The sequence below is a fragment of the Pelophylax lessonae genome (assembly GCF_965119305.1).
Source record: "Pelophylax lessonae genome assembly, chromosome: 8".
Lineage (NCBI taxonomy): Eukaryota > Metazoa > Chordata > Amphibia > Anura > Ranidae > Pelophylax > Pelophylax lessonae.
The window spans coordinates 210,611,665-210,631,719 of record NC_138775.1 but is presented as its reverse complement, the minus strand read 5'-3'; the positions used below and the strand labels follow the sequence as shown (position 1 = coordinate 210,631,719).

Below are 20,055 nucleotides of genomic sequence, written 5' to 3'. Positions count from 1 at the left end.
TGCAAACTAAAACTAGACAGCAGCCAAAAACTAAAAAGCAATTTTTCAATTTGGATCAAACAGTAAAAAGTTTGAATAGTTCCACAGTACTCATCTAATGTTTAAAAAACACTGCCCTCTATGGATATGCATAAAGACATGTATTTGGTTAAATTTTACCTTGTAGGCACCTTATAGACTGTTCTTCGAAACAAAAGCACTTGAAGGTGGGTATGTCTTAAGCAGGCCATTCACTAAGCATCATTCTTTCCTTGGGTTGCTGAAAAGAAAATTGTTTGATTCCCCCATCAACACATTAAGTAGATCTTCCTAAAAGACTGGTTGTACTGAAGTCAATCAAAAAATCAACTTCAGTACAACTGTCCTGCCCATACATGGCCTGTCCATCATGGATCTAAATTTGGCTTAATTTGGCTTGTTCCTGCTGAATCATCCAAATTTTGATCCATCTATGGCCAACTTTAACCTAAGTTCTGGTACTCTGTACGTAGAGATTAATAGTGGATCCCATCTTGTAAGTGGTTACACAACATTCAAATTTATTACACATGCAATTAGTAGTGGAGTGATGCCTTCGGTTCACGTGGGCCTTGATGCCCTGCTTATTGTGTGGCGTTGGGAGGAGCAGGACTTGGACAGTAAAGACTAGGACGTTTTTTTTTGGGACAGCCCATTTCAATCACTGATATTGACCAAAGACCGGTTAATACAATTTAAAATAATACACAGAATTTATTTTACACCACAACAACTATATTTTATTTACCCTAATTCCTCTTGCTGCTGGAGATGCTCTAGTGATCCTGCAGGATTCTCCCATATCTTTTGGGGGTGCTCTCAAATTAGTAGCTACTGGCAGGAGGTGACCCAGTTTTTATCTACCCTAACTACTATACATAAAACGTACGATAAAAGTTGTTGTTTGCCTCCTGGGGTTGGTTGACTCTCTGGCTGTTAATAGAGCAATGAACACTCTATTGGTCCTCCTGCTGGTCTATGCCAGAAAGACGATTGTTTTGAAGTGGAAAATCAGCTACGGCCCCCACTCTGTCCCTCTGGAAGAGTCTAATCAATAGGGCGGTACCCCTATACAAAGCTACTTATTTGTTTTGGGGGTTGCACCAAAAAATTTAAGAAGATCTGGCACTTATGGACAGACTCAGACTCTACGGGGGATTATCAGGAGCCGTAGATTGAATTTATTCACTCCTGACAAGGTTTAGCTTGTGTTTCTGAATAGATATACTCCCTTGCAGTGACCAATGATACATTCATCCGGGGATGAATCCAACCGAGAATCAATGATCCCCTAATACAATATCCTGATGGGTATGGGGGAATAGAAGTCTCTAATAAGATGTTCATTTAGTAGATCTGTGTTTTATGTATTTGTTGGCCAGGGAATGCCCCAAGGCTATGGTTTGTACACATATCTCTTAAAATTTTTCAATAAAAATACGTTTTAAAAAAAAAGTAGTGGAGTGAAATAGAATCCAACATCTATGCATTTGAAGATTGCTATACTGCATGTAGCCAACAACTAACTGGATTTAATATGTTTTAAACTTCATATTCTAGAAAATGGCAAACACATTGGCGGTAATTGGTGCTGGAATTAGCGGACTTGCTGCTCTTAAATGTAGCTTGGAAGTTGGGCTTCAGGCAACCTGCTTTGAAAAGAGTGACTGTGTTGGTGGACTATGGAAGTTTATGGTAAGTTTTTATGATTGTAAAACTGGTAACTGATAATGTGTAAAGGCGTACTCACACTTCTCTATGTGTGCTAACGCATGTATTAAGGCATGTTTTTTTATTAAGGAATGTTGCTTTAAGGCAGCAAATTCCCTTTTTTTTTTTTAATTATTTTTATTATTTTTAAAGAAAACAACATACAAAAACAGAGCCGTTGGGCATACCCTGGCTCAGAGCAATACAAAGGAACAACAAAACAAATAAAATCTTAACTAAACAAGAACAACCTTGAACAAGGCTGCAACCATATGCCACATAAGGTTCTGCTTCACCAGTGAAGGATGAAAAAGTCCGATCACTGTGGGACACTTCAGGAGACCAGGAGGGCGGCACGGACCCACTCTCCCCCACCCACAAGGATAAGAGAGTGAGCACATATTAAGGCAGCGGAGCTACAGCATCTGGGCCCTCACCATCATTGGTTGTTTCCTTCGCCTCCAACCATATATTCCAGACCTTCAAAAATGTTATTACCTATTAGTATAGGTCGCTTTGTAGAGAGGAATAACCGAGTTCACCAAAGTCTTCCACAGGGAAAGGGTGGGCACATCAGGACTCCACCATCTGAGAACCACCAGTTTCCTCACGTAGAACAACAAGAGACCCAGTAGAGTGCGAGTTGCCAAAGAATGGGCCAGATCATTTACAAGTCCCAGGATGCAGTATTCAAGTTTGAGAGGTACACGGATGGTGGTCACCCGATCAACAAAGTCCAAAACCGCGGACCAGTACGCCATTAGAGATGGACCAGGCCAGATCATATGCGTATACGTGGGGGCAGTATCACAGCAGCGCCAGCAAGCTGTGGGGGTACCAGGAAAAGCCCTATGCAGTCTAGTCAGAGTCAGGTGAAATCTATGCAGTATTTTAAACTGCACCAAGTGGTCCCTGGTGGCCACTAAGGGCTGAAAGGGGTAGTCCCAGACATCCTCCCAATCTTCCATATCCAGCTCTGGAGCCTCCGCCACCCAGAAAGCCTGCAGAGCCTCCAGACCAGAATGCACACTAGGGAGCAAATTCACTTTTAAATAGGTTCATAACAAGCCTCAACCTAGATAAATATTTGTACTGATAACCTGACAAAACTGTTGGTGAAGGCAAGGCCCACTTTGGCACCCTCCTTTTAGGTGCTAGAAGTCATGTCCTAGTACTGGCCATGACTTTAACCCCTGGTAATAGCCTAGTTAAAACATTGAGTTAAGTTACTATATATATTTTTTTCATGTGACTTTTTTGTAGTATTTGCTTTTTCATTAAAAATATTTTGTCTGTTATAGTTTATCTGTATTCTACTTAGGATCAAGCAGAAGAGGGAAGAGCAAGTATTTACCGCTCTGTCTTCACCAATGCTTGTAAGGAAATGATGTGTTACCCAGACTATCCTATACCTGATGAGTACCCTAACTTTATGCATAATGCTGTGTTCTTGGAATACTTGAAGCTATATGCCAAACATTTTGATTTACTGAGACACATTAAGTTTAAGGTAAGTGCTAGAAGAATGTAAGAACAGTAGGTTGTTTGTTGTAGCTATATGTTAATATACAACAAAATACGTAGAGATAATTGGTTTTAGAAGCTTACCCCCAAAATCTAAATCTAAAATAACTGTAATATCAGTTTCAAACTAACTTTGGTGGTCTAAATCCCTCACTTTTTTTCCAATACCTTTTGGAAACAGCAAAGGCAAGATCTCCTTATTTTCTAACCCTGGTAAACCCTGCCTTCGTAATGAAAAAAAAACATTCAAAACCCAACAAGCAGAGTAACCACCTAATAATGCTGGTCTGGAAAATCAATTCCCCAGATATAAGAAAAGATACTAATGAATAAAGATGGGCTGACCCCCCCCCCCTCGGTTTTGTTTTGCAGCAGAACTCCTGAACAGAGGAAAAGTTTTGCCTCAAACAGTGAACTTCATGGAAGTCTATAGGAGTTGAACATGAGAAATAAAAAGTGCCCATTTTTAAGGCTTATATGGAAGTAATTGGCCAAAAAAGGGGTATGGGGGTCCAGGTACTGCCCTGGGGAGATTCAATGCTTTTTTTTTTTTATAATCGTTTTTTCAGGAGCAATGATGTTATTGATGCTTAACGTGCAACAATTAAAATTAGGAATTTAAATATAGTGCCTGGGGGGGTCCCCTTAGTCTGCCTTTAAAGTTGTGTCTGTAGTATATATAGAACATGCTGCAGCAAAAATGGCATTTCTAAAGAAAAAACTTGCCAGATCACATTTAAATTGCCCCTTCCACCCCAAAGCACCTTGTCGGCATGTTGATGTCAACAAGGGTCTCTTCCCACAACCCTGGGTTTTGGTTGTAGGGCTCTGCGGGCAGGGGGCTTGTCGGAATCTGAAAACCCTCTTTAACAAGGGGGCCCCAGATCCTGCCCCCCCTTGTGAATGATTATACCCCTACCCATTCACAAGAAAATGTCAAAAAGTGCTAAAAACACAGAGACAGTTTTTGACAATTCCTTTATTATAAAATTAAAAATTAAAAAATGTGTCCCCTGATGTAAACCTATCACCATTTATGATGACGATACACCGTCGGAACCTGAAAAGGAAAAATAAATTGCTCCACAGTCATAAATGGCTAACCGCCCAATGCCTCCTCCGCCATTTGACAGTTCTTATATAGGTAAGGATGGGGCCACCTGGCAATGTCACCTGGTGGCAGGGCCCCCCCCCCTTGTTACTTCACGGACCAGGGAATGCTGGGTCCATGATGTTACAAGGGGGCAGTGTCTCCAGGTGGCCCCGCCCTTACCTGTAAAAGAACTGTCAAATGGCGGAGGAAGCATTCGGCAGTCAGCCATCAATGAGTGTGCAGCATTTCTTTCTTTTTCTGGTTATGGCGGTGCGGTGGCATCATGAATGACAAGAGATTTACATTGAGGGACACTGTCGAAAACTGTCTCTGTGGTTTTTTTTCCTTTTTGACTCTTTTGCTGTTTTTTTACTATTTTTTTACCGGCAAATGTTGGGTATGCACATTTTTTGGGTTCCCAGATTGAAAATCTTCTACTGAGAAACAATTTAGGGTTCCAGAGTGCTGTCAAGCTTAGAACTGTGTTCTTAAAAAACAGTTATTGACTGTTGGAGCAATTAAAGTGTACATGTGGGGTTTTATGACATCACTACCCCACCTCTCCATCTCGTCCAATTAGAGAAAGCTTTTCATTCAAAAAATGTAAAGCATTCCTTGAAAGGTGCATGTGGCAAGGGCCAATATCAGTGTTCAGAGTGCATCAATGCAGCCACTCTGCATGAGACTCAGAAGAAAATGGAGATCACTGGAGTAGTTGTGTCTACTTCAACAATTTCCAGCTTCAAGGGGCATTGGCCAGGTATGATAAATGCATAGTTGCATTGGTCCAAGCTTGACCAATGTAACTATATATAAAATATCCATACCTGGATTTTTTCTTTAAACAAAGAATTCTTCCTTGTCACTGGAAGAGGTGTCCCCAAGGAAGATACCCCCTCAACTCCTGTCCTGGTGACAACTGTAAAATGTAGGATTTCCCCTCACTTTTTCATAATCATCTGGACAAACTGAGGGATGAATTTGACCATCAGTGAAGAAAGCACTAAAAACATATTCTTTTAGACCGCATTCACACTGAAGCGGCACGACTTCGGGGGCGAACTGTGAAGTCGCGTGCACCGCGACTTCGGCGCGACGTGCACGGACTTCATATAATGAATGTCTATGCAAGTCGCTCCGAGGTCGCCCCGAAGTAGTACAGGACCCTTTTTCTAAGTCGCTCCTATTAGAATGGGTCCTGTAGCACTGCATGGACCGCGACGGACTGTGACTTGTCAGGCTGACAAGTCATCTGACAAGTCGCGGAAGTGTGAATGGAGACTTAGACTACAAAAGTTAAACGTTTGCCTTTACATATGCTTTAAACTACCTTTGTTAAAAAAAGATCATAAATAGTTTTTAAATTTATCTCTATCGACCTAGAGCTGCAAATGCACCTGGCCAAAGAATGGATGAAACTGTGCCAGTGCAGTGAAGGGCAAAGAAGTAAAAAGCAGACCCAAGCTTATTTGAAGTCTGTGTGAGGTATTTAATATTACTAAATACAGGTGGGGAAGAATGGCATTCCCCAATGGTTTAGCACAAAGGTACGCCTCTACTTTGGAATGTAATCAAAAAGCATATGTGGAACCATGCATGTAACTTTGCAACATAGTATGTGACTGTGTTGGTACCAGAAGTAAATACAGAATAATTACAAGGGTATTAAAAAATACTTTGTACATAAACACAACATAAAGTCAAATTCTATCTACATTAAAAAAATAAACACCTAAATGAATGAAAGAGAATGAATGAAAAGGTATTGATACTGATATGTTTAGAAGGGAGAAAAAAGACAAATATACTAGTGGCCATAATACTATATTAAATCTGAAACATACGCATTTCCACAAACATGCACTTGTATGTAGTTATGTAAGAATTACATTATTGGAGTTCCCTGTCATATGCAAAATATCACCTCCTCCTGTCAAATTCCCTGATAAAACATTCTGGGCTGGGATCGCGTTTCATAGGAGTGACAGTCCTTACACCTAGTGTAAATGAGTCACTATAGAATTATTGTGCATTTTGAATCTGTTGCACAGGTGTTCAAGACCCATCGGGTAACACTCCTCAAATGCTCTGTACCCATGGTTTCTTTTATATTTTTCACAAGGTTAAAATGGGACATGATCACTTTTGGCACTTTGCAAAAAGCGCCTTAAATGAGCTGTAAATGCCATATGGGGCATATGGGGCAAGTACAGTACACTTACAGTGAAACAAGAGCCGTTCCATGCCAGAGGTAAAGGTTCTAAGATTGCTCTGTTTGATCATTGCTTTCAAGATGCGGAGAAATTTTCCCTGACATCCTGCTCTGACCTAGAGCAAGTAAGGAGAAATCTCCTAAATGGGGAAACAGACAACAATAAAATATTTAGAGAAGTTTTTCTGTGTCTCTGGTTTGGGAGATTCAGCCCTTCTAACTTCAGAAACTAGCTAAATTCTTTAACTTTTTGTTGCATGAAATAGTAATTTATACTCTGCATATTAATAATCATTTTCAATTTAGACAGCTGTGGTCAGTATACAGAAACGTCCAGATTTTGCAGTAACTGGACAGTGGGATGTCATTACAGAACATGAAGGAAAACAGCAGTCAGCCATCTTTGATGCTGTTCTTATCTGCACTGGTCACCATGTTTATCCCAATCTTCCTCTACATTCATTTCCTGGTATGTAATCATTCTCAATTCCTTTTTTTTTTTTTAAATGTAATAGTACAAAGTCATTTTCTTGTTTGTGATCCAATTTGCAGATGAGCATCTCTTTGGAGCTTGGAGAGTGTTTATAGGGTTGCTTTAAAGGAGAAGTACAGGCAAAGCTCATTTAGCTGTACTTGTCCTGTGGATCACAGGTGTGTAGTTCATTATGCACTCCTGTGACCCATTTTCAGCAGATAGCGGGCTGAAGTCTGCTGACTTATGATGTCACAGAGCCGATCCAGGCTCGGGAAAGATCGAAACCATGGAGTCGGATCTGCCTACATGCCTGGACCAGCACCTGCCTCAGGCTCTCAGCAAGCTGCCGTCGGCTCCCACCTCCTCCACAGTCCAGTGCTCCAGTGAACAAGGTGGGGGCAGAGCAGAGAGCTGTTGACTGACAGTCACCAGCTCTCTGCTCAGGGAACCCTGAGAACAGAGCGATCGGCGGTATTAGATTGTTCGGTTCCCAGAGTTACCCTGAGTTAAGCCAGAGATGGTTTGAATCACAGCAGGTTCAGCAGGAACTAGCCAAGATTCGAACCATCTATGGACAGGCTTTATTTGGGTAAAATAATAAATAGAAAAACATGGAAATCCATGTGATCAGACTTCTTTTGTGAGTTCATTATACTGAACTCTGGCTTCTAAGGGTTGTTGACTACTCATTAACCAACAGCTTTGATATTTGCAATTCTGTATTGAGTACCTTAGATATTATCATTTGGAAACTCTACACAAAGAAGTGAGGATATCTATTCCCAGTTACTATGGAGGCATTTTGAGTTGGAGTTATCCAATAAAAACAGAGTTAAAGTGTATATTGGTCAAGTTTTTATATCATATATTACTTCCACATTGAATTTCAATTATTTCTAGCCTACTCCTATTGATCTGAGCGATCTTGAAGTTTGAAAATGTACTTTTTGAAGAATCCCACACGTTTACTTCCTTGACTGCAGTAACACATATTTACTATGCCCTGTGAATATATACTGCTGTATCACCCATTTGAGAGAGCCTGCCTGCCGAACTAAAGAGGTGCTGAAAGGAGGAGTTTCAGGTGGCACTATCAGTACAGGAAACATACCACATCATTGCTACTTAGAAGGCAGTAAGGTACTAAGGGATATGTAGTCCTTAGAAATTGGAAGTAAACAGCAGAGGAGAGGATACAAAGCATGCAGGGAAACCAGGAAGTTGTTAAAGTAAATTGTCGGTAGATAGGCAGCACTCACAACACTCACTTTTTTTTTTTTCCAGCGATTCCCTACACAGTAAAAACTATTATAGCGGCAGTTCAGGCACTTTTACAGGACCCGAACCCGCACCACCACCACCACCCTCTGGCTCGCTGATTGCCCATGCGATCAGCGAGCCAGAGAAGAAATCCGCTGGCGGCAGAAGTGTACCAGATGGTCCCCGGTCATCTCTATGACTCTCGGAGGCCGCCTAGGGTCTCTGCTAAAACTAAATATATATATATATATATATATATATATACATATAATGTTTGGGGGTTCTGAACAATTTTCTAGCATATAAATGATGAGTTTTACATGTTGGATAGGAATGCATGACTTTGTCTCTGCTAAAAAAAAAAAATATATATATATATATAATGTTTGGGGGTTTTGAGTAATTTTCTAGCATGTAAATGATGATTTTTACATGTTGGAGAGGAATGCCAGAATTCGCCTGGTATGGAAGCGGAACAACAACAGAAGGGACCCAATCACATAATAAGGCCGCGACAGGGTGGCCACTGGATAATCATCCCTCAGGTGACTGCCGGGACCCAAAGAGCTAACCCTTTATATAGTGACCCCCTGGGATTCTAGAACATTCCAGGGGGTCAGAGGACCTTATTTGATCTATAGGGAAAGGACATCCTCAATTCTAGGACCTTCCAGGTTAGCTGACCTTGTTTGACCTATTACAGACCCCCCTCCCGCTGAATCTGACACAGCAGGGGAGCCTTGAAACTATCCCTGTCATGATCCCATGAGGCAGTGTTGCCAACCTATCAGACTGAAATTCACTGACACGACACTCAAAATTTACTGGCACGGCCAAATTTTTACTGGCATTTTCCAATTTCCAAAAGTTTCAAAACTACAGTTTTAAGTTGAAATGTCAGTGCTTAAAGAGGTTGTAAACCTCCAAATTTTTTTTTTGAAAAAAAAAAAACACCTGAAAGACAAATACATAATGAGCTAGTATGCATCGCATACTAGCTCATTATGAAATATTTACCTTAAAACAAAGCCCTGAAGTGCTGACCGCTTACCTCTCTCATAGGTGACATGTTCTGTCGCCCTTCTTCCGGGTTTGCGGCATCCGGCCATCTGATTGGCTGGAGCCGAGATTACGTCACTCCCGCGCATGCGCGCGGGAGCCGACGGTCACGGCACGGGGCTCTGAAGGAACAGCACCGGCGGTGCTGGTACTTCGGGGCAGACACAGTAGCCTGTGTAGAGTCCAGCTTCTCAGTTCCACCCGATCGGCTCCTGGCGCGATGTGGCGGGAATGCGCCTTGACATTCTCACTCCTGATGAATAAGCATGCCGCACAGCTTCTGCCAGACCCGCTCCTGGCCTTGGGCCCTGCCGGCTGAATGCAGCATCGGATCAGATGATCATTTCGGGCATTCCTGGAACTGCGCATGCGCAGCTCCGAGCTGAGCCATTTACAGCCATTTTTACTGGCACTTTTCTCTTGCTAAGGGCATTTATGGGCAGGAGAAAACAGACTTTCCCTCCTTTTCCACATATTTCTATGAAACTATCCCTGTCATGATCCCATGAGGAAAAGGACAGCCTTAAAACAGGCTTTCCCTCCTTTTATTCATATTTCTATTACAATGGAGATGCTCTACAATGACTTTGGATATCCTTTAAACAGTTGCACAATTTTCTGTCATATTTATTGTGTTTTATTCCTAGGTATTGAGAAATTCAAAGGCCAGTATATGCATAACAGAGATTATAAGCATCCTTCACATTATGCTGGGAAACGTGTGCTTGTAGTTGGTTTGGGAAATACAGGAGCAGATATTGCTGTTGAGTTAGCACGGACAGCTGAAAAGGTATGGATGTTGCTACTTTTCTCTGAAGGGGGGCCATGATGCTCTGCACTTACTGTATATGTTCAATTGATGGACGCCATTCAGCCCACAAGATTGGTGATATTGTGTTGCAAAGAGGAGGAACTGCAAGGCACAGAGCTAGAGAGGAGATGAGCATTGCAGCCAGAGCTGTTTTTTTTTTAAATATCTCCTGAGGCACCTTTTAAAAAATATTTTCTGAGTGTTGGGTTTTAAGAATATGAAATAAGTTGAGAAAGAAGGAAAGTGACTTTCAAGACACTGACTAAAAACAAAGGAGGCAATTCAATACAGGCTTTGTGACACAATTCTGGCATTATGGCTGTATATTGAACTCTTACACCAAATTCATACAAGCAGTTCAGTAGGTACTTCTAAAATGTATGACGTTTAAGTTTTTATTTGCAATGTTTTTCTAATATGATGCTATGAATAAAATTCATTAGGAAATGTAATCAAATTTGAGTTAAATTTTGAAGGGAAAAAAAAGACCAATATCATGTAGGGGTAATTTGTGCTGATTCTGGCACATTTTTGTGACATATTCATGTACATGTTTCTAACATGTACATCATAGGCGTGCGCAGGGGGTGTGCCAGGTGTGCCTGGGCACACCCTAATCACTCTGTGCAGTCCCAACTCCCTCTACTGTCCAGGCTTCCCCCATGTTGATTCTCCCCACTGTGCTGCTGGCTTCCCTCCTCTCCTCTCCCCCCAACTGCTGCTGGGGGACGGAGAGTGAAGGAAGGGGCTAGTTAATATGTTATTTACCGACCCTTCCTTTTCCAAATGAACACAGTAAAAACACTCACTCACTATGTTCGTTCATAACTGAAGCATTTTAAACTGTGTTTACTATGCTTCAGTTTGTGAATGAACAGGAAGCCGCTCAGCACAGAGCATTTTCCATTCATTTGGTTGAACCGGAGGGACTTGTGTCTTTTTTCAACCAGATTAACTATGTAACTATGTGGCTTCACATAGCCTGGGGATCTGTCATTTACTGTCCAGTGCAGCTGAGGCTGCAGAGAAAGGCATGTGTGATTGAGCTTTGGGGTACACACCCTAATGCAATAGGCTGCGCACACCTATGATGTACATGAATCTTTTGCATGCACCAACTTTTATGCTACAGGGAGAGATACACTTCCAAAGATTTTTAGCACCACTATTTACGAATACATGTCACTGACATAGATCCCCTTCATGGGGAGGTGTGTGTGTGTGTGTACACCCATGTATTTTTCCATGGTCTTGTTTTTATTGTTGTATTCTTCAGTGCAGGCTTAGGCCCCTTTCACACAGGTGGACCGTTCAGATCCTGTCCGTTTTTTTAGCGGATCTGAACGGTCCCCCCATGCATCCCTATGGGGCATCGGATGTCAGCGGAGACATGTCCGCTGACATCCGATCCGTCAATTCTGGACGAATGTAAACCCTATTTTCCATCCATTCAGCGGATCGGATGGGATCGGATGAGAACGGACCGACGGTCCATTCCCATCCGATTCCCCCATAGAGATGTATGGGGAACTGACAGCTGTGTCTCCACACACAGTGCGTAGAAAAGCTGTCATCCTTCTGCTGAGCGGGGGATCGGCGGATCGATCCCCCGCTGAGATAAACGGAGTCCGTCCAACGGACAGGCTGTGTGAAAGAGCCCTTACTCTTATTACTATATCTCAGCCAAATGTCTTGGGTTTTTTCTGTAGAATTCCCATCGGTTTCTGAGAACAGCCTGCTGTGATGACATCAAAGATGTGGTTTCCAGAACTGGCTCTTGGAACCAACACAATTGAGAAATTACAAACAGCCATTTTTAATTATTCTATTTATTGCAGCCATCCATTAGTCATCCCATGCCAACATGGGTTGTTAGCCTCAAAAAGATGACAGATGTGAGGCCATTATTATTTTACAATCAGGTTTCCAGTGTGGAGCTTTTCTGGCATGCAATGAGAGAATCTCAGAGCTTTGCTTAGAAAAACTGCAGAAGGCCAACGTTCTAAATCAAGGTTAAATGAGGAGGGCAAAATGACAACACAAGTGATGCTCATCTGCAAAGAAAAACCTGATGGCAGTGAATAGTATATCAGTAATAGATTCTCCTGGGATAACAGACATATTTTTGTGCAGAAACACAGCAGAAGAAAAGCCTGGACCAGTGTGTGCAATAGCAGAGGTGGTGTGTAAAACATATGAAGGCTTTATTTCTGCTACAATGTGATCATTTCAATAAAGTTTATCCTGTTTTTTTGTACATATTGCACAGTAACACTGGAGGACCAGAGAGCAGGAGGGACTGTGACTGCAGGCCACTGGGCAGCCCCCTAGCAACAGCAGTAATGCCTTTCTAGCACATTTTGTTTGGTCATTTGTTTGCAATTAGATGTACCAACAACTTGTACCATTTTACTTACATTAATGGAAACAATGTGTCATTTTTAAAATGTCATAAGCACAAACATTTGCTATGCTTTGGCTAGAAAACATGTAGAAATGAAATCAACATGACATTTATGAAGAGAAAGAACTAGACTCTTAGAAAGTTACGGATATGATGCAATTATCCTTGAATCAAAATGGTAAAAGAATTTTCACATGATTTACCACAGCAGTAAACAGTCTGTTATGTTGAATATAGCCTTTGTTCAATGTTTAAGTTTAAAAATGCAGGGAATCAAACAGGGAAAAAAATGTGTCTAGTCACAATGGTTACATTTATTTTAACTGAAGATTTATCTAATTGATATTTCCAAGTAAGTGTAGCACCCTCATAGGAAGGTGAGTGCTAGGTTAAAGCATATTTTGCTCCTTCTGCTTATCAGGCTTAATCTGTTAGGTTGCCTGTTGCATGTCTCCAGGTGTGATTCACTAGGTCTGAGGGAGTGCCCCCACTGCATCAAATGAGGAAGCTTGTTGGACAGTGGAGGAAACCCAGCCAGTGGCACACTAGGTTTTATGGCAGTCCCAGTGGGAGGGTACCATTGCGGTGCATCATGGGATTTATTTAAATACTGAGGGGACAGGTAACAGGGTATCTTTGGCCGGAAGCAGAGTCCCAGGAGGAGGCTGACTGCTGTCTCTCTTCCTGCTGTGTCTGAGGAAGGTGATCTTAGGTAGTCGGCCTAGTGAACCAGGTGTAGAGCTGAGCTGCAGAAGATCCAGTGTAGCTGACAGCCAAGACTATATGGAAAAGTGTTGACCGTGCAAACGACAGCGGGACATTTATTCTATGCAGTGGCAGTGTGAATACTGTGAAGATATCTGTCGGCCATGCAGTTAATGACAGAGGGACATTTTTTAGTCTCTCAGAAAAAACAGTGTCCCTGAGTACTAAGGGACTTGCCAAAGGGTCGGCCCAGGAAGGGGGACCACTCCAATGAAGTCAGGGGATCAAGAAGCTAGCTCACACAGAGAGTGTTACAGTAAAGCGGGGTGCCGTGTAGAACCCTGAAGTATAGGGACAAAGGGGGTGCCTAGTTGGGCCCTGAAGAGTGATTCACAAGAAATTAAAGTTCATTACCTCTTCTTCACTGCTAGTGACAAGGTGAAGCAGTGGCCTTTCCGCATTCAGTTATTCAGTGGTCCCAGAAAATTGTGCATAGTTTATTAAAGTTGGAGTATCCCACTCATACCTTCTCCTATCCAAGTTCTCAATAAAACCACAAAAACCTAACCCCTAGACCAGTGATGGTGAACCTTGGCACCCCAGATGTTTTGGAACTACATTTCCCATGATGCCCAACTACACTGCAGAGTGCATGAGCATCATGGGAAATGTAGTTCCAAAACATCTGGGGTGCCAAGGTTCGCCATCACTGCCCTAGACTGTTTCTTGACTGAGCCAAGCACTTTGAAAATGCTAAACTGTGGTGTTGTTGCTATGGGTAACCCAGGGGAATCCGTAACCAGCAGCTCCCAAGGGAGCAGTGCTACATAAGGAGCTTGACTTTCGTAAGGCTGAGATGGCAGAGTGATATTGAACATCAAAACTAAAAACATTAAGCAGTTAAAGTGTTACTAAACCCACATGCTTGTCATACTCACTGCAGAACCTAAGGGGTTAATTCTCCACATTGTGTAAAGGATGTGTGATCCTGTATGCACAGATCCTCCTCTTCTTCCACTGACTCCAGAACATGTCTGGATAAGACAGAGCCTTTGGAGTCAGGCTGCACATGCTCAGTGTATTGCTAGAGAGTTTTTTTTTTTTCTTGGGAGAGTGCATGTGATCAGCACAGGGCCAATCAGCACTGTCCAGACAGGGGATCAGGGGTCCTGGATCCTGATAGGACAGCTCAGTGCAGTATGAAAACTCCTTTTACAAGCCTTACCAGGAACTAATACAAGTCACGAGGCTGCTATATACTACTGATGAGAAAAAGTATTTAGTAGTTTATATTTACTAAAATAATTGCACTTCCATGTTCGGTGTACTGTGGGAGACCAGATATTGTGAATGCAGGCTCCTGGGTTTAGTAACACTTTAAGTAGTAACGTGTAATACCCCTTCATTACAAGGCCTTTTTATAGCTTTCAGCACTGTGATAGCTTGACACACTATGAGTTAAGTCCAAGGAGTTAAAGTGAATGTAAACGATCATCTTGTAAAACAACCCATTCCGTTTACAATAGAAATGAAAGGCAAAACATTTTTGTACAGATAAAAAAAAATACATTTTTTTTCCTTTTTTTTTAAAGTGATCACGTTCCCTCTGTTCTCAGCTGCATAAGAGCTGGGGGGGGGGGGGGGGAGAAGCAGAAGCACTAAGCTTCCCAGTGAATAGCTGTGCAGCAGGGACATGTCAGGACAAATCTGATCATTGAAAGAGAGTACACTGAGCTCCCAGCATAGCTAGAGAACTGACCTCGGTTTGCTCTCTAGTTTAGTGTGGTCAGTTTTTAATAGGAAAGCAAAGGGACTGGCAGAAAAACCAGGGATTTCACACAAAGGAAGTAATACAAAGAGGACAGGATACTTTTCCATACAAGTACATGGTACATCAGGCACATATCAGGAATAGGATGTGTTGGGGTAACAAACACTTTAAGTCCAAGGAGGTGCATGGCATTTCCTGGACTTACTTCGATTAGTTACCCACCTACTACTTTAGTTTTACTGCTACAGTGCGGGCCGGCTGCGCAGTATAACCTATATAGTTGATTCTGCATTTCCAGGTAGGGGACGCACCCGCACGCTCGACTGTGCTGTCAGCACATGCTGACATGTGCTTCAGCACATGCCGATCATCTGAGCGAGTGACCTGAGAGATATTTGTGTATGTAAACAACACAAAGCTCTCTTCTGACAGCGGCAATGTGCTGTTTTTGATTGAGTAAACAATGTATGGTATATGCTCCCACACTATCACTACTAGTGGGATGGGATAGGTTGGATGACCAGCTGCTGCAAGCACCTAGTAGCCTACTCGTGTAATGTGTCAATTATATATTAAATAGTGCTGCGCTGCTGAGGTGGGAAATAAATACACTACACGTGTTGTGCAAAACAAAAGAGATGAATAAAAAATGTGCTATACTGTTAGTAAAGTGTAAAAGTAGGCAAGCAAATCTATGAATGCATATGATCACATGTTCAATCATCTGTGACTGGTGTGTATAAAAACACATTTTTGTGCAGAAATAAAGTGCAAGATAACTAAAACATGAGAATAGATATGTAAAAGAGACTTCCCATAGTGTATTACCGTTTTTAAAGATCCCCTAAAGCAGGGCCAGAGTGGGACTCATTTTCAGCCCTGGAGTTTCATGCCTTAGACCGGCCCACTTTAGTTCACGACTGACTATATTAAAATAATGTAATTAAAACCTCAGAATATAAGTTTGCAATGGCTGCAGATATGGTACAGGAGAATGCAGGGCTGCGGGCATGGTACAGGAGAATGCGGGGCTGTGGGCATTGTACAGGAGAATGCGGGGCTGCGGGCATGGTACAGTAGAATGCGGGGCTGTGGACATGGTACAGGAGAATGCAGGGCTGTGGGCATTGTACAGGAGAATGCAGGGTGGCGGACATGGTACAGGAGAATGCAGGGCTGTGGGCATGGTACAGGAGAATGTAGGGCTGCGGGCATGGTAAAGGAGAATGCAGGGCTGCGGGCATGGTACAGGAGAATGTGGGGCTGTGGACATGGTACAGGAGAATGCAGGGCTGCGGACATGATACAGGAGAATGCGGGGCTGCGGGCATGGTACAGGAGAATTCAGGCCTGCGGGCATGGTACCGGAGAATGCAGGGCTGTGGGCATACTACAGGAGATGCAGTGCTGTGGGCATGGTACAGGAGAATGCAGTGCTGCGGGCATGGTACAGGAGAATGCAGGGCTGTGGGCATGGTACAGGAGAATGCAGGGCTGTGGGCATGGTACAGGAGAATGCAGGGCTGCGGGCATGGTACAGGAGAATGCAGGGCTGCGGCATGGTACAGGAGAATGCAGGGCTGCGGACATGGTACAGGAGAATGCAGGGCTGCGGCATGGTACAGGAGAATGCAGGGCTGCGGACATGGTACAGGACAATGCAGTGCTGCGGGCATACTACAGGAGATGTAGTGCTGCGGGCATGTTACATGTGTACTATGCCCGCAGCACTGCATCTCTTGTAGTATACCTGCAACCCCGCATAATGGCAGGTAGTGCAGCGGTGGAGGAGTCTCACTTACCTGTTCCTGAGGCGCCATAGTCAGTTGGGGGGGCTGTTCCACTGGGTTGCCTTAGAAAAATGGCGCCGCCCGGCGCCAACACGTCATTGCGCATGGGCCGCCGCTTGGGAAAGCTTGCATACGTTCCCGGGAATAGCCGAACGTGTAAGGCCTTTCCCGAGCGGCAGCGGTGCATGCGTGGCACCACTTTTAAATCTAAGGCAACCCAGTGGAACGGCCCTTGCACCGACCAGCCCACCGGGAGAAGTCCTGGTGCTCCAGATTATGTGCTGTTTTTTGTTTCCCTGCCAGCCAGTGTCATTAGTACAGTGTCAGTGTATATTATTAGCACTGATCACTGTATTAGTATTACTGGAGATGCCAGTGGCAGTTAGCTAGTTCCCACAAAGTGCCAGCTAGCCTCATATTGGCCACCATCCTGCTATATGTCACTGATCATCGCCATTACTAGTATAAAAAAAATAATAAACAAAAATTACAGTATACAGTATATCTCATAGTTTTTGACTCTATAACTTGAACGCAAACCAATCAATATACAGTTATTGAGATTTGTTTTCACCAAAGACATGTAGTAGAATACATTTTGACCTAAATGTATGCAGAAATTGGATTTTTAAATGTTTTTATTGGGTATGTTTTATAACAGAAAGTAAAAAAATATGGTGCTTTTGTTTTTCAAGATGTATGCTGTTTTTTCATTTACAGCACAAAAAAAAAAAAAAAAAAAACAGTGGTGATCAAATACCACCAAAAGAAAGCTCTATTTGTGGAGAAAAAAATAAATACATTTTGTTTGCTTACAAGATTGTATGACCATGCAATCCCTAGTTAAAGTAGTGCAGTGCCGAATAGCAAAAAATGACCTGGTCCTGAAGAGGGTAAAATCTTCTAGGAGCTGACGTGGTTTAATCTGGCAGGGTTATTGTACTACCAGAAGACAGCTATTGCTGTATTTGCAGAAACCTGATGCCCAATTCTTCTGATCTTTACAACAGTAGAGTCAAAGCAGCTGTTATGCCCACCCCTCCTCTCCCCCTGTCCAATCACAGATGCTTTGGTATTATGTGAACACATTCACAAAATACAAAGGCTTCTGTGAATGGGCAGCAGAGGGGAAAGGTGGGCAAAGCTGCTCTGTGTGCTTCTCTCCTCTCAGATTCCAGTGTGTCTCTCCGGCAGAGCAATAAACCTAAATGTAATTAATAGAGAAAGTCAAGGAGATATCATACACCTCCTTGGACTTGACTCATAGTGTGCCTTCAATTTTTAAAAAGTGATTGAATTCCTGGATTTCAACTTTATTAACCACTGTTTTTTTTATTTTTTTAGTATACAAAGAAAAAAAGACCAAAACATTAACCTAACTTAAAAAAATGCCAGAAAATACCCTTTTTGATATGCATACACCCCAAGGTGATTTTCTCTTCATAAATTCCACACAATCTTACATATTTGTGACCATTAAGATTAAACCACTTGTCCAAATATTACCAACAATCTTACTCTTTATGCCACCATGAAGGACCCTCTGCTGCTGTGACAAAAATACAACATGCCCTACAAATCCTTCATCCTTTTTCCATCACAAAGAAGGTGGGCGGATGGGCCAAATTGCTCACTTCGCTGTCAGTTCCTCCTGGAGGTTGCCCTAATTTATAGCCACTTCCCCCCTGCTCTCGCCATCATATTCTTAAATTGTTCCAATCCCCACCCATTTCTAACCATTTTCCTGCCTTTAAGTACACCCTGTTAAGTGCTCTTTTTCTTATGTGCTCAGGGCAGTCCAAATGTTTCAATATCATGTACCCCACCCAGGGGAGGACTGGGCCAGGGGGCAGGGGGGCAATTGCCCCCTGGGCCACTCTGATGCCCCGTAAAAAGGCTGCAGTGCTTCTGCCACAGACATGCCTAAAGGATTCTTGGTAAAAAGTCCCCACCGCTGACCTACTGAGTGCGGGATGAAGACAAGGACAAAGTGCAGGCCTCCCCCCACCCCCCTGGCATGGATGGTGTAAACTGTGTCTAAGCAGAGGCCGGTTCCATGCCCCACAGGAGACTCTCCTCCCCTGGCCGGCTCCCCCCAAACTCTCCCTGCTGGCCAGGTCATGAACCTGGATTCAGCCGGTACGTAGAGAGTATCTGGAGCAAGGCTTCAGCTTGGAATGGGGGGTCAGGAGATGGATTGGGTGAGGGAAAGTGGGAGGGGGCTGAGTCGCTGCACCATGGGCCTCTGGTTTGTACTTGCCCCCTGGGCCGAACGTTGCCAGTCTGCCCCTGACCCCACCTGTACTTATTTTAGCACTGGTATAGAGAAAAAAAAAACACTTTGCTAATAAAATTACATTAAAAGTAGTATAATACTTACTTTGACCTATATATCTATGTCCTTCACCCCCTGCTTTTGGTAGCATGGTGTGACACACTCTTGCAGAATGGTGCAATCGAGAAAAGTGAATGTAAAGGAGCAGTCGTTGTCCAGTGGATGTAGGTTTGAAAAAATGTTTTTTTTTTAGAGTAGCAGCGATAACATCCTCACATCTCACATCTACAAGCAGTGACCTTGACCGACCGGTCAGTCCAGCGTGATCTCAACCAAAGAACAATTGCAGTATGGTGTGGCAGTGGGGTGAAGATCATTGCTGGCTATCCTTAGAAAGGGGCTGCACTGATTCTTCTGGTGGGCTTTTGCAGCAAGCATAAAAGGCCAGAGCACAAACTCCTGTAAAGCCTCGTACACAGGATCAGATTATCGGACGATCTTTCGTCCATTTTTTGTTGCATGCTAGTCTCATGTGGAAAGTGAAGAGGTTACTTTCATACGAAAAATTCCCGTACAACAGAATGCTACTTCATAAGTGATATCATGTGTTGAATTGTTTTGTATGTGTTCTTTCATTTCTGAGTATGCCTAGTCTTGTCCTTACGATTTTTTTCGGACGAAAACTGTACTAATTAAATGAAAATTGGAAGTTGTGTTGACGTACGATAAAAAATTTATAGCCTGCAAATCCAGTTTTTGTCGTCCGAAAATTCGTAATCGGCCATTGAAAGCACTATACTAACATTCCGAAAATCGGCAGATCGTTCGTCGGACAAAATTTTACTTCCGATTTTCGTATCGGGCCTTTAGAATAGTACTATGCTTGGCATAGCTGTGTGGTATCAGATCCAAAGCACCCATTGCATCACTCCTTGAGGCCCTCTATGG

General features: G+C 42.9%; 1 protein-coding gene across 1 annotated transcript in view; it reads left to right on the top strand.

Moving 5' to 3' along the window:
- The window catches only part of LOC309562225 (flavin-containing monooxygenase 3-like), a gene marked incomplete at both ends in the record, with an annotated part of 111,069 nt that overhangs the window by 79,288 nt on the left and 11,726 nt on the right, over positions 1–20,055 (top strand). Inside the window, 4 exons of the mRNA XM_082266350.1 lie at positions 1,579–1,713; positions 3,050–3,238; positions 6,864–7,026; positions 9,999–10,141. Of these exons, the coding sequence (XP_082122476.1) occupies positions 1,579–1,713; positions 3,050–3,238; positions 6,864–7,026; positions 9,999–10,141 (630 nt within the window). The remainder of the gene's footprint in view (positions 1–1,578; positions 1,714–3,049; positions 3,239–6,863; positions 7,027–9,998; positions 10,142–20,055) is intronic.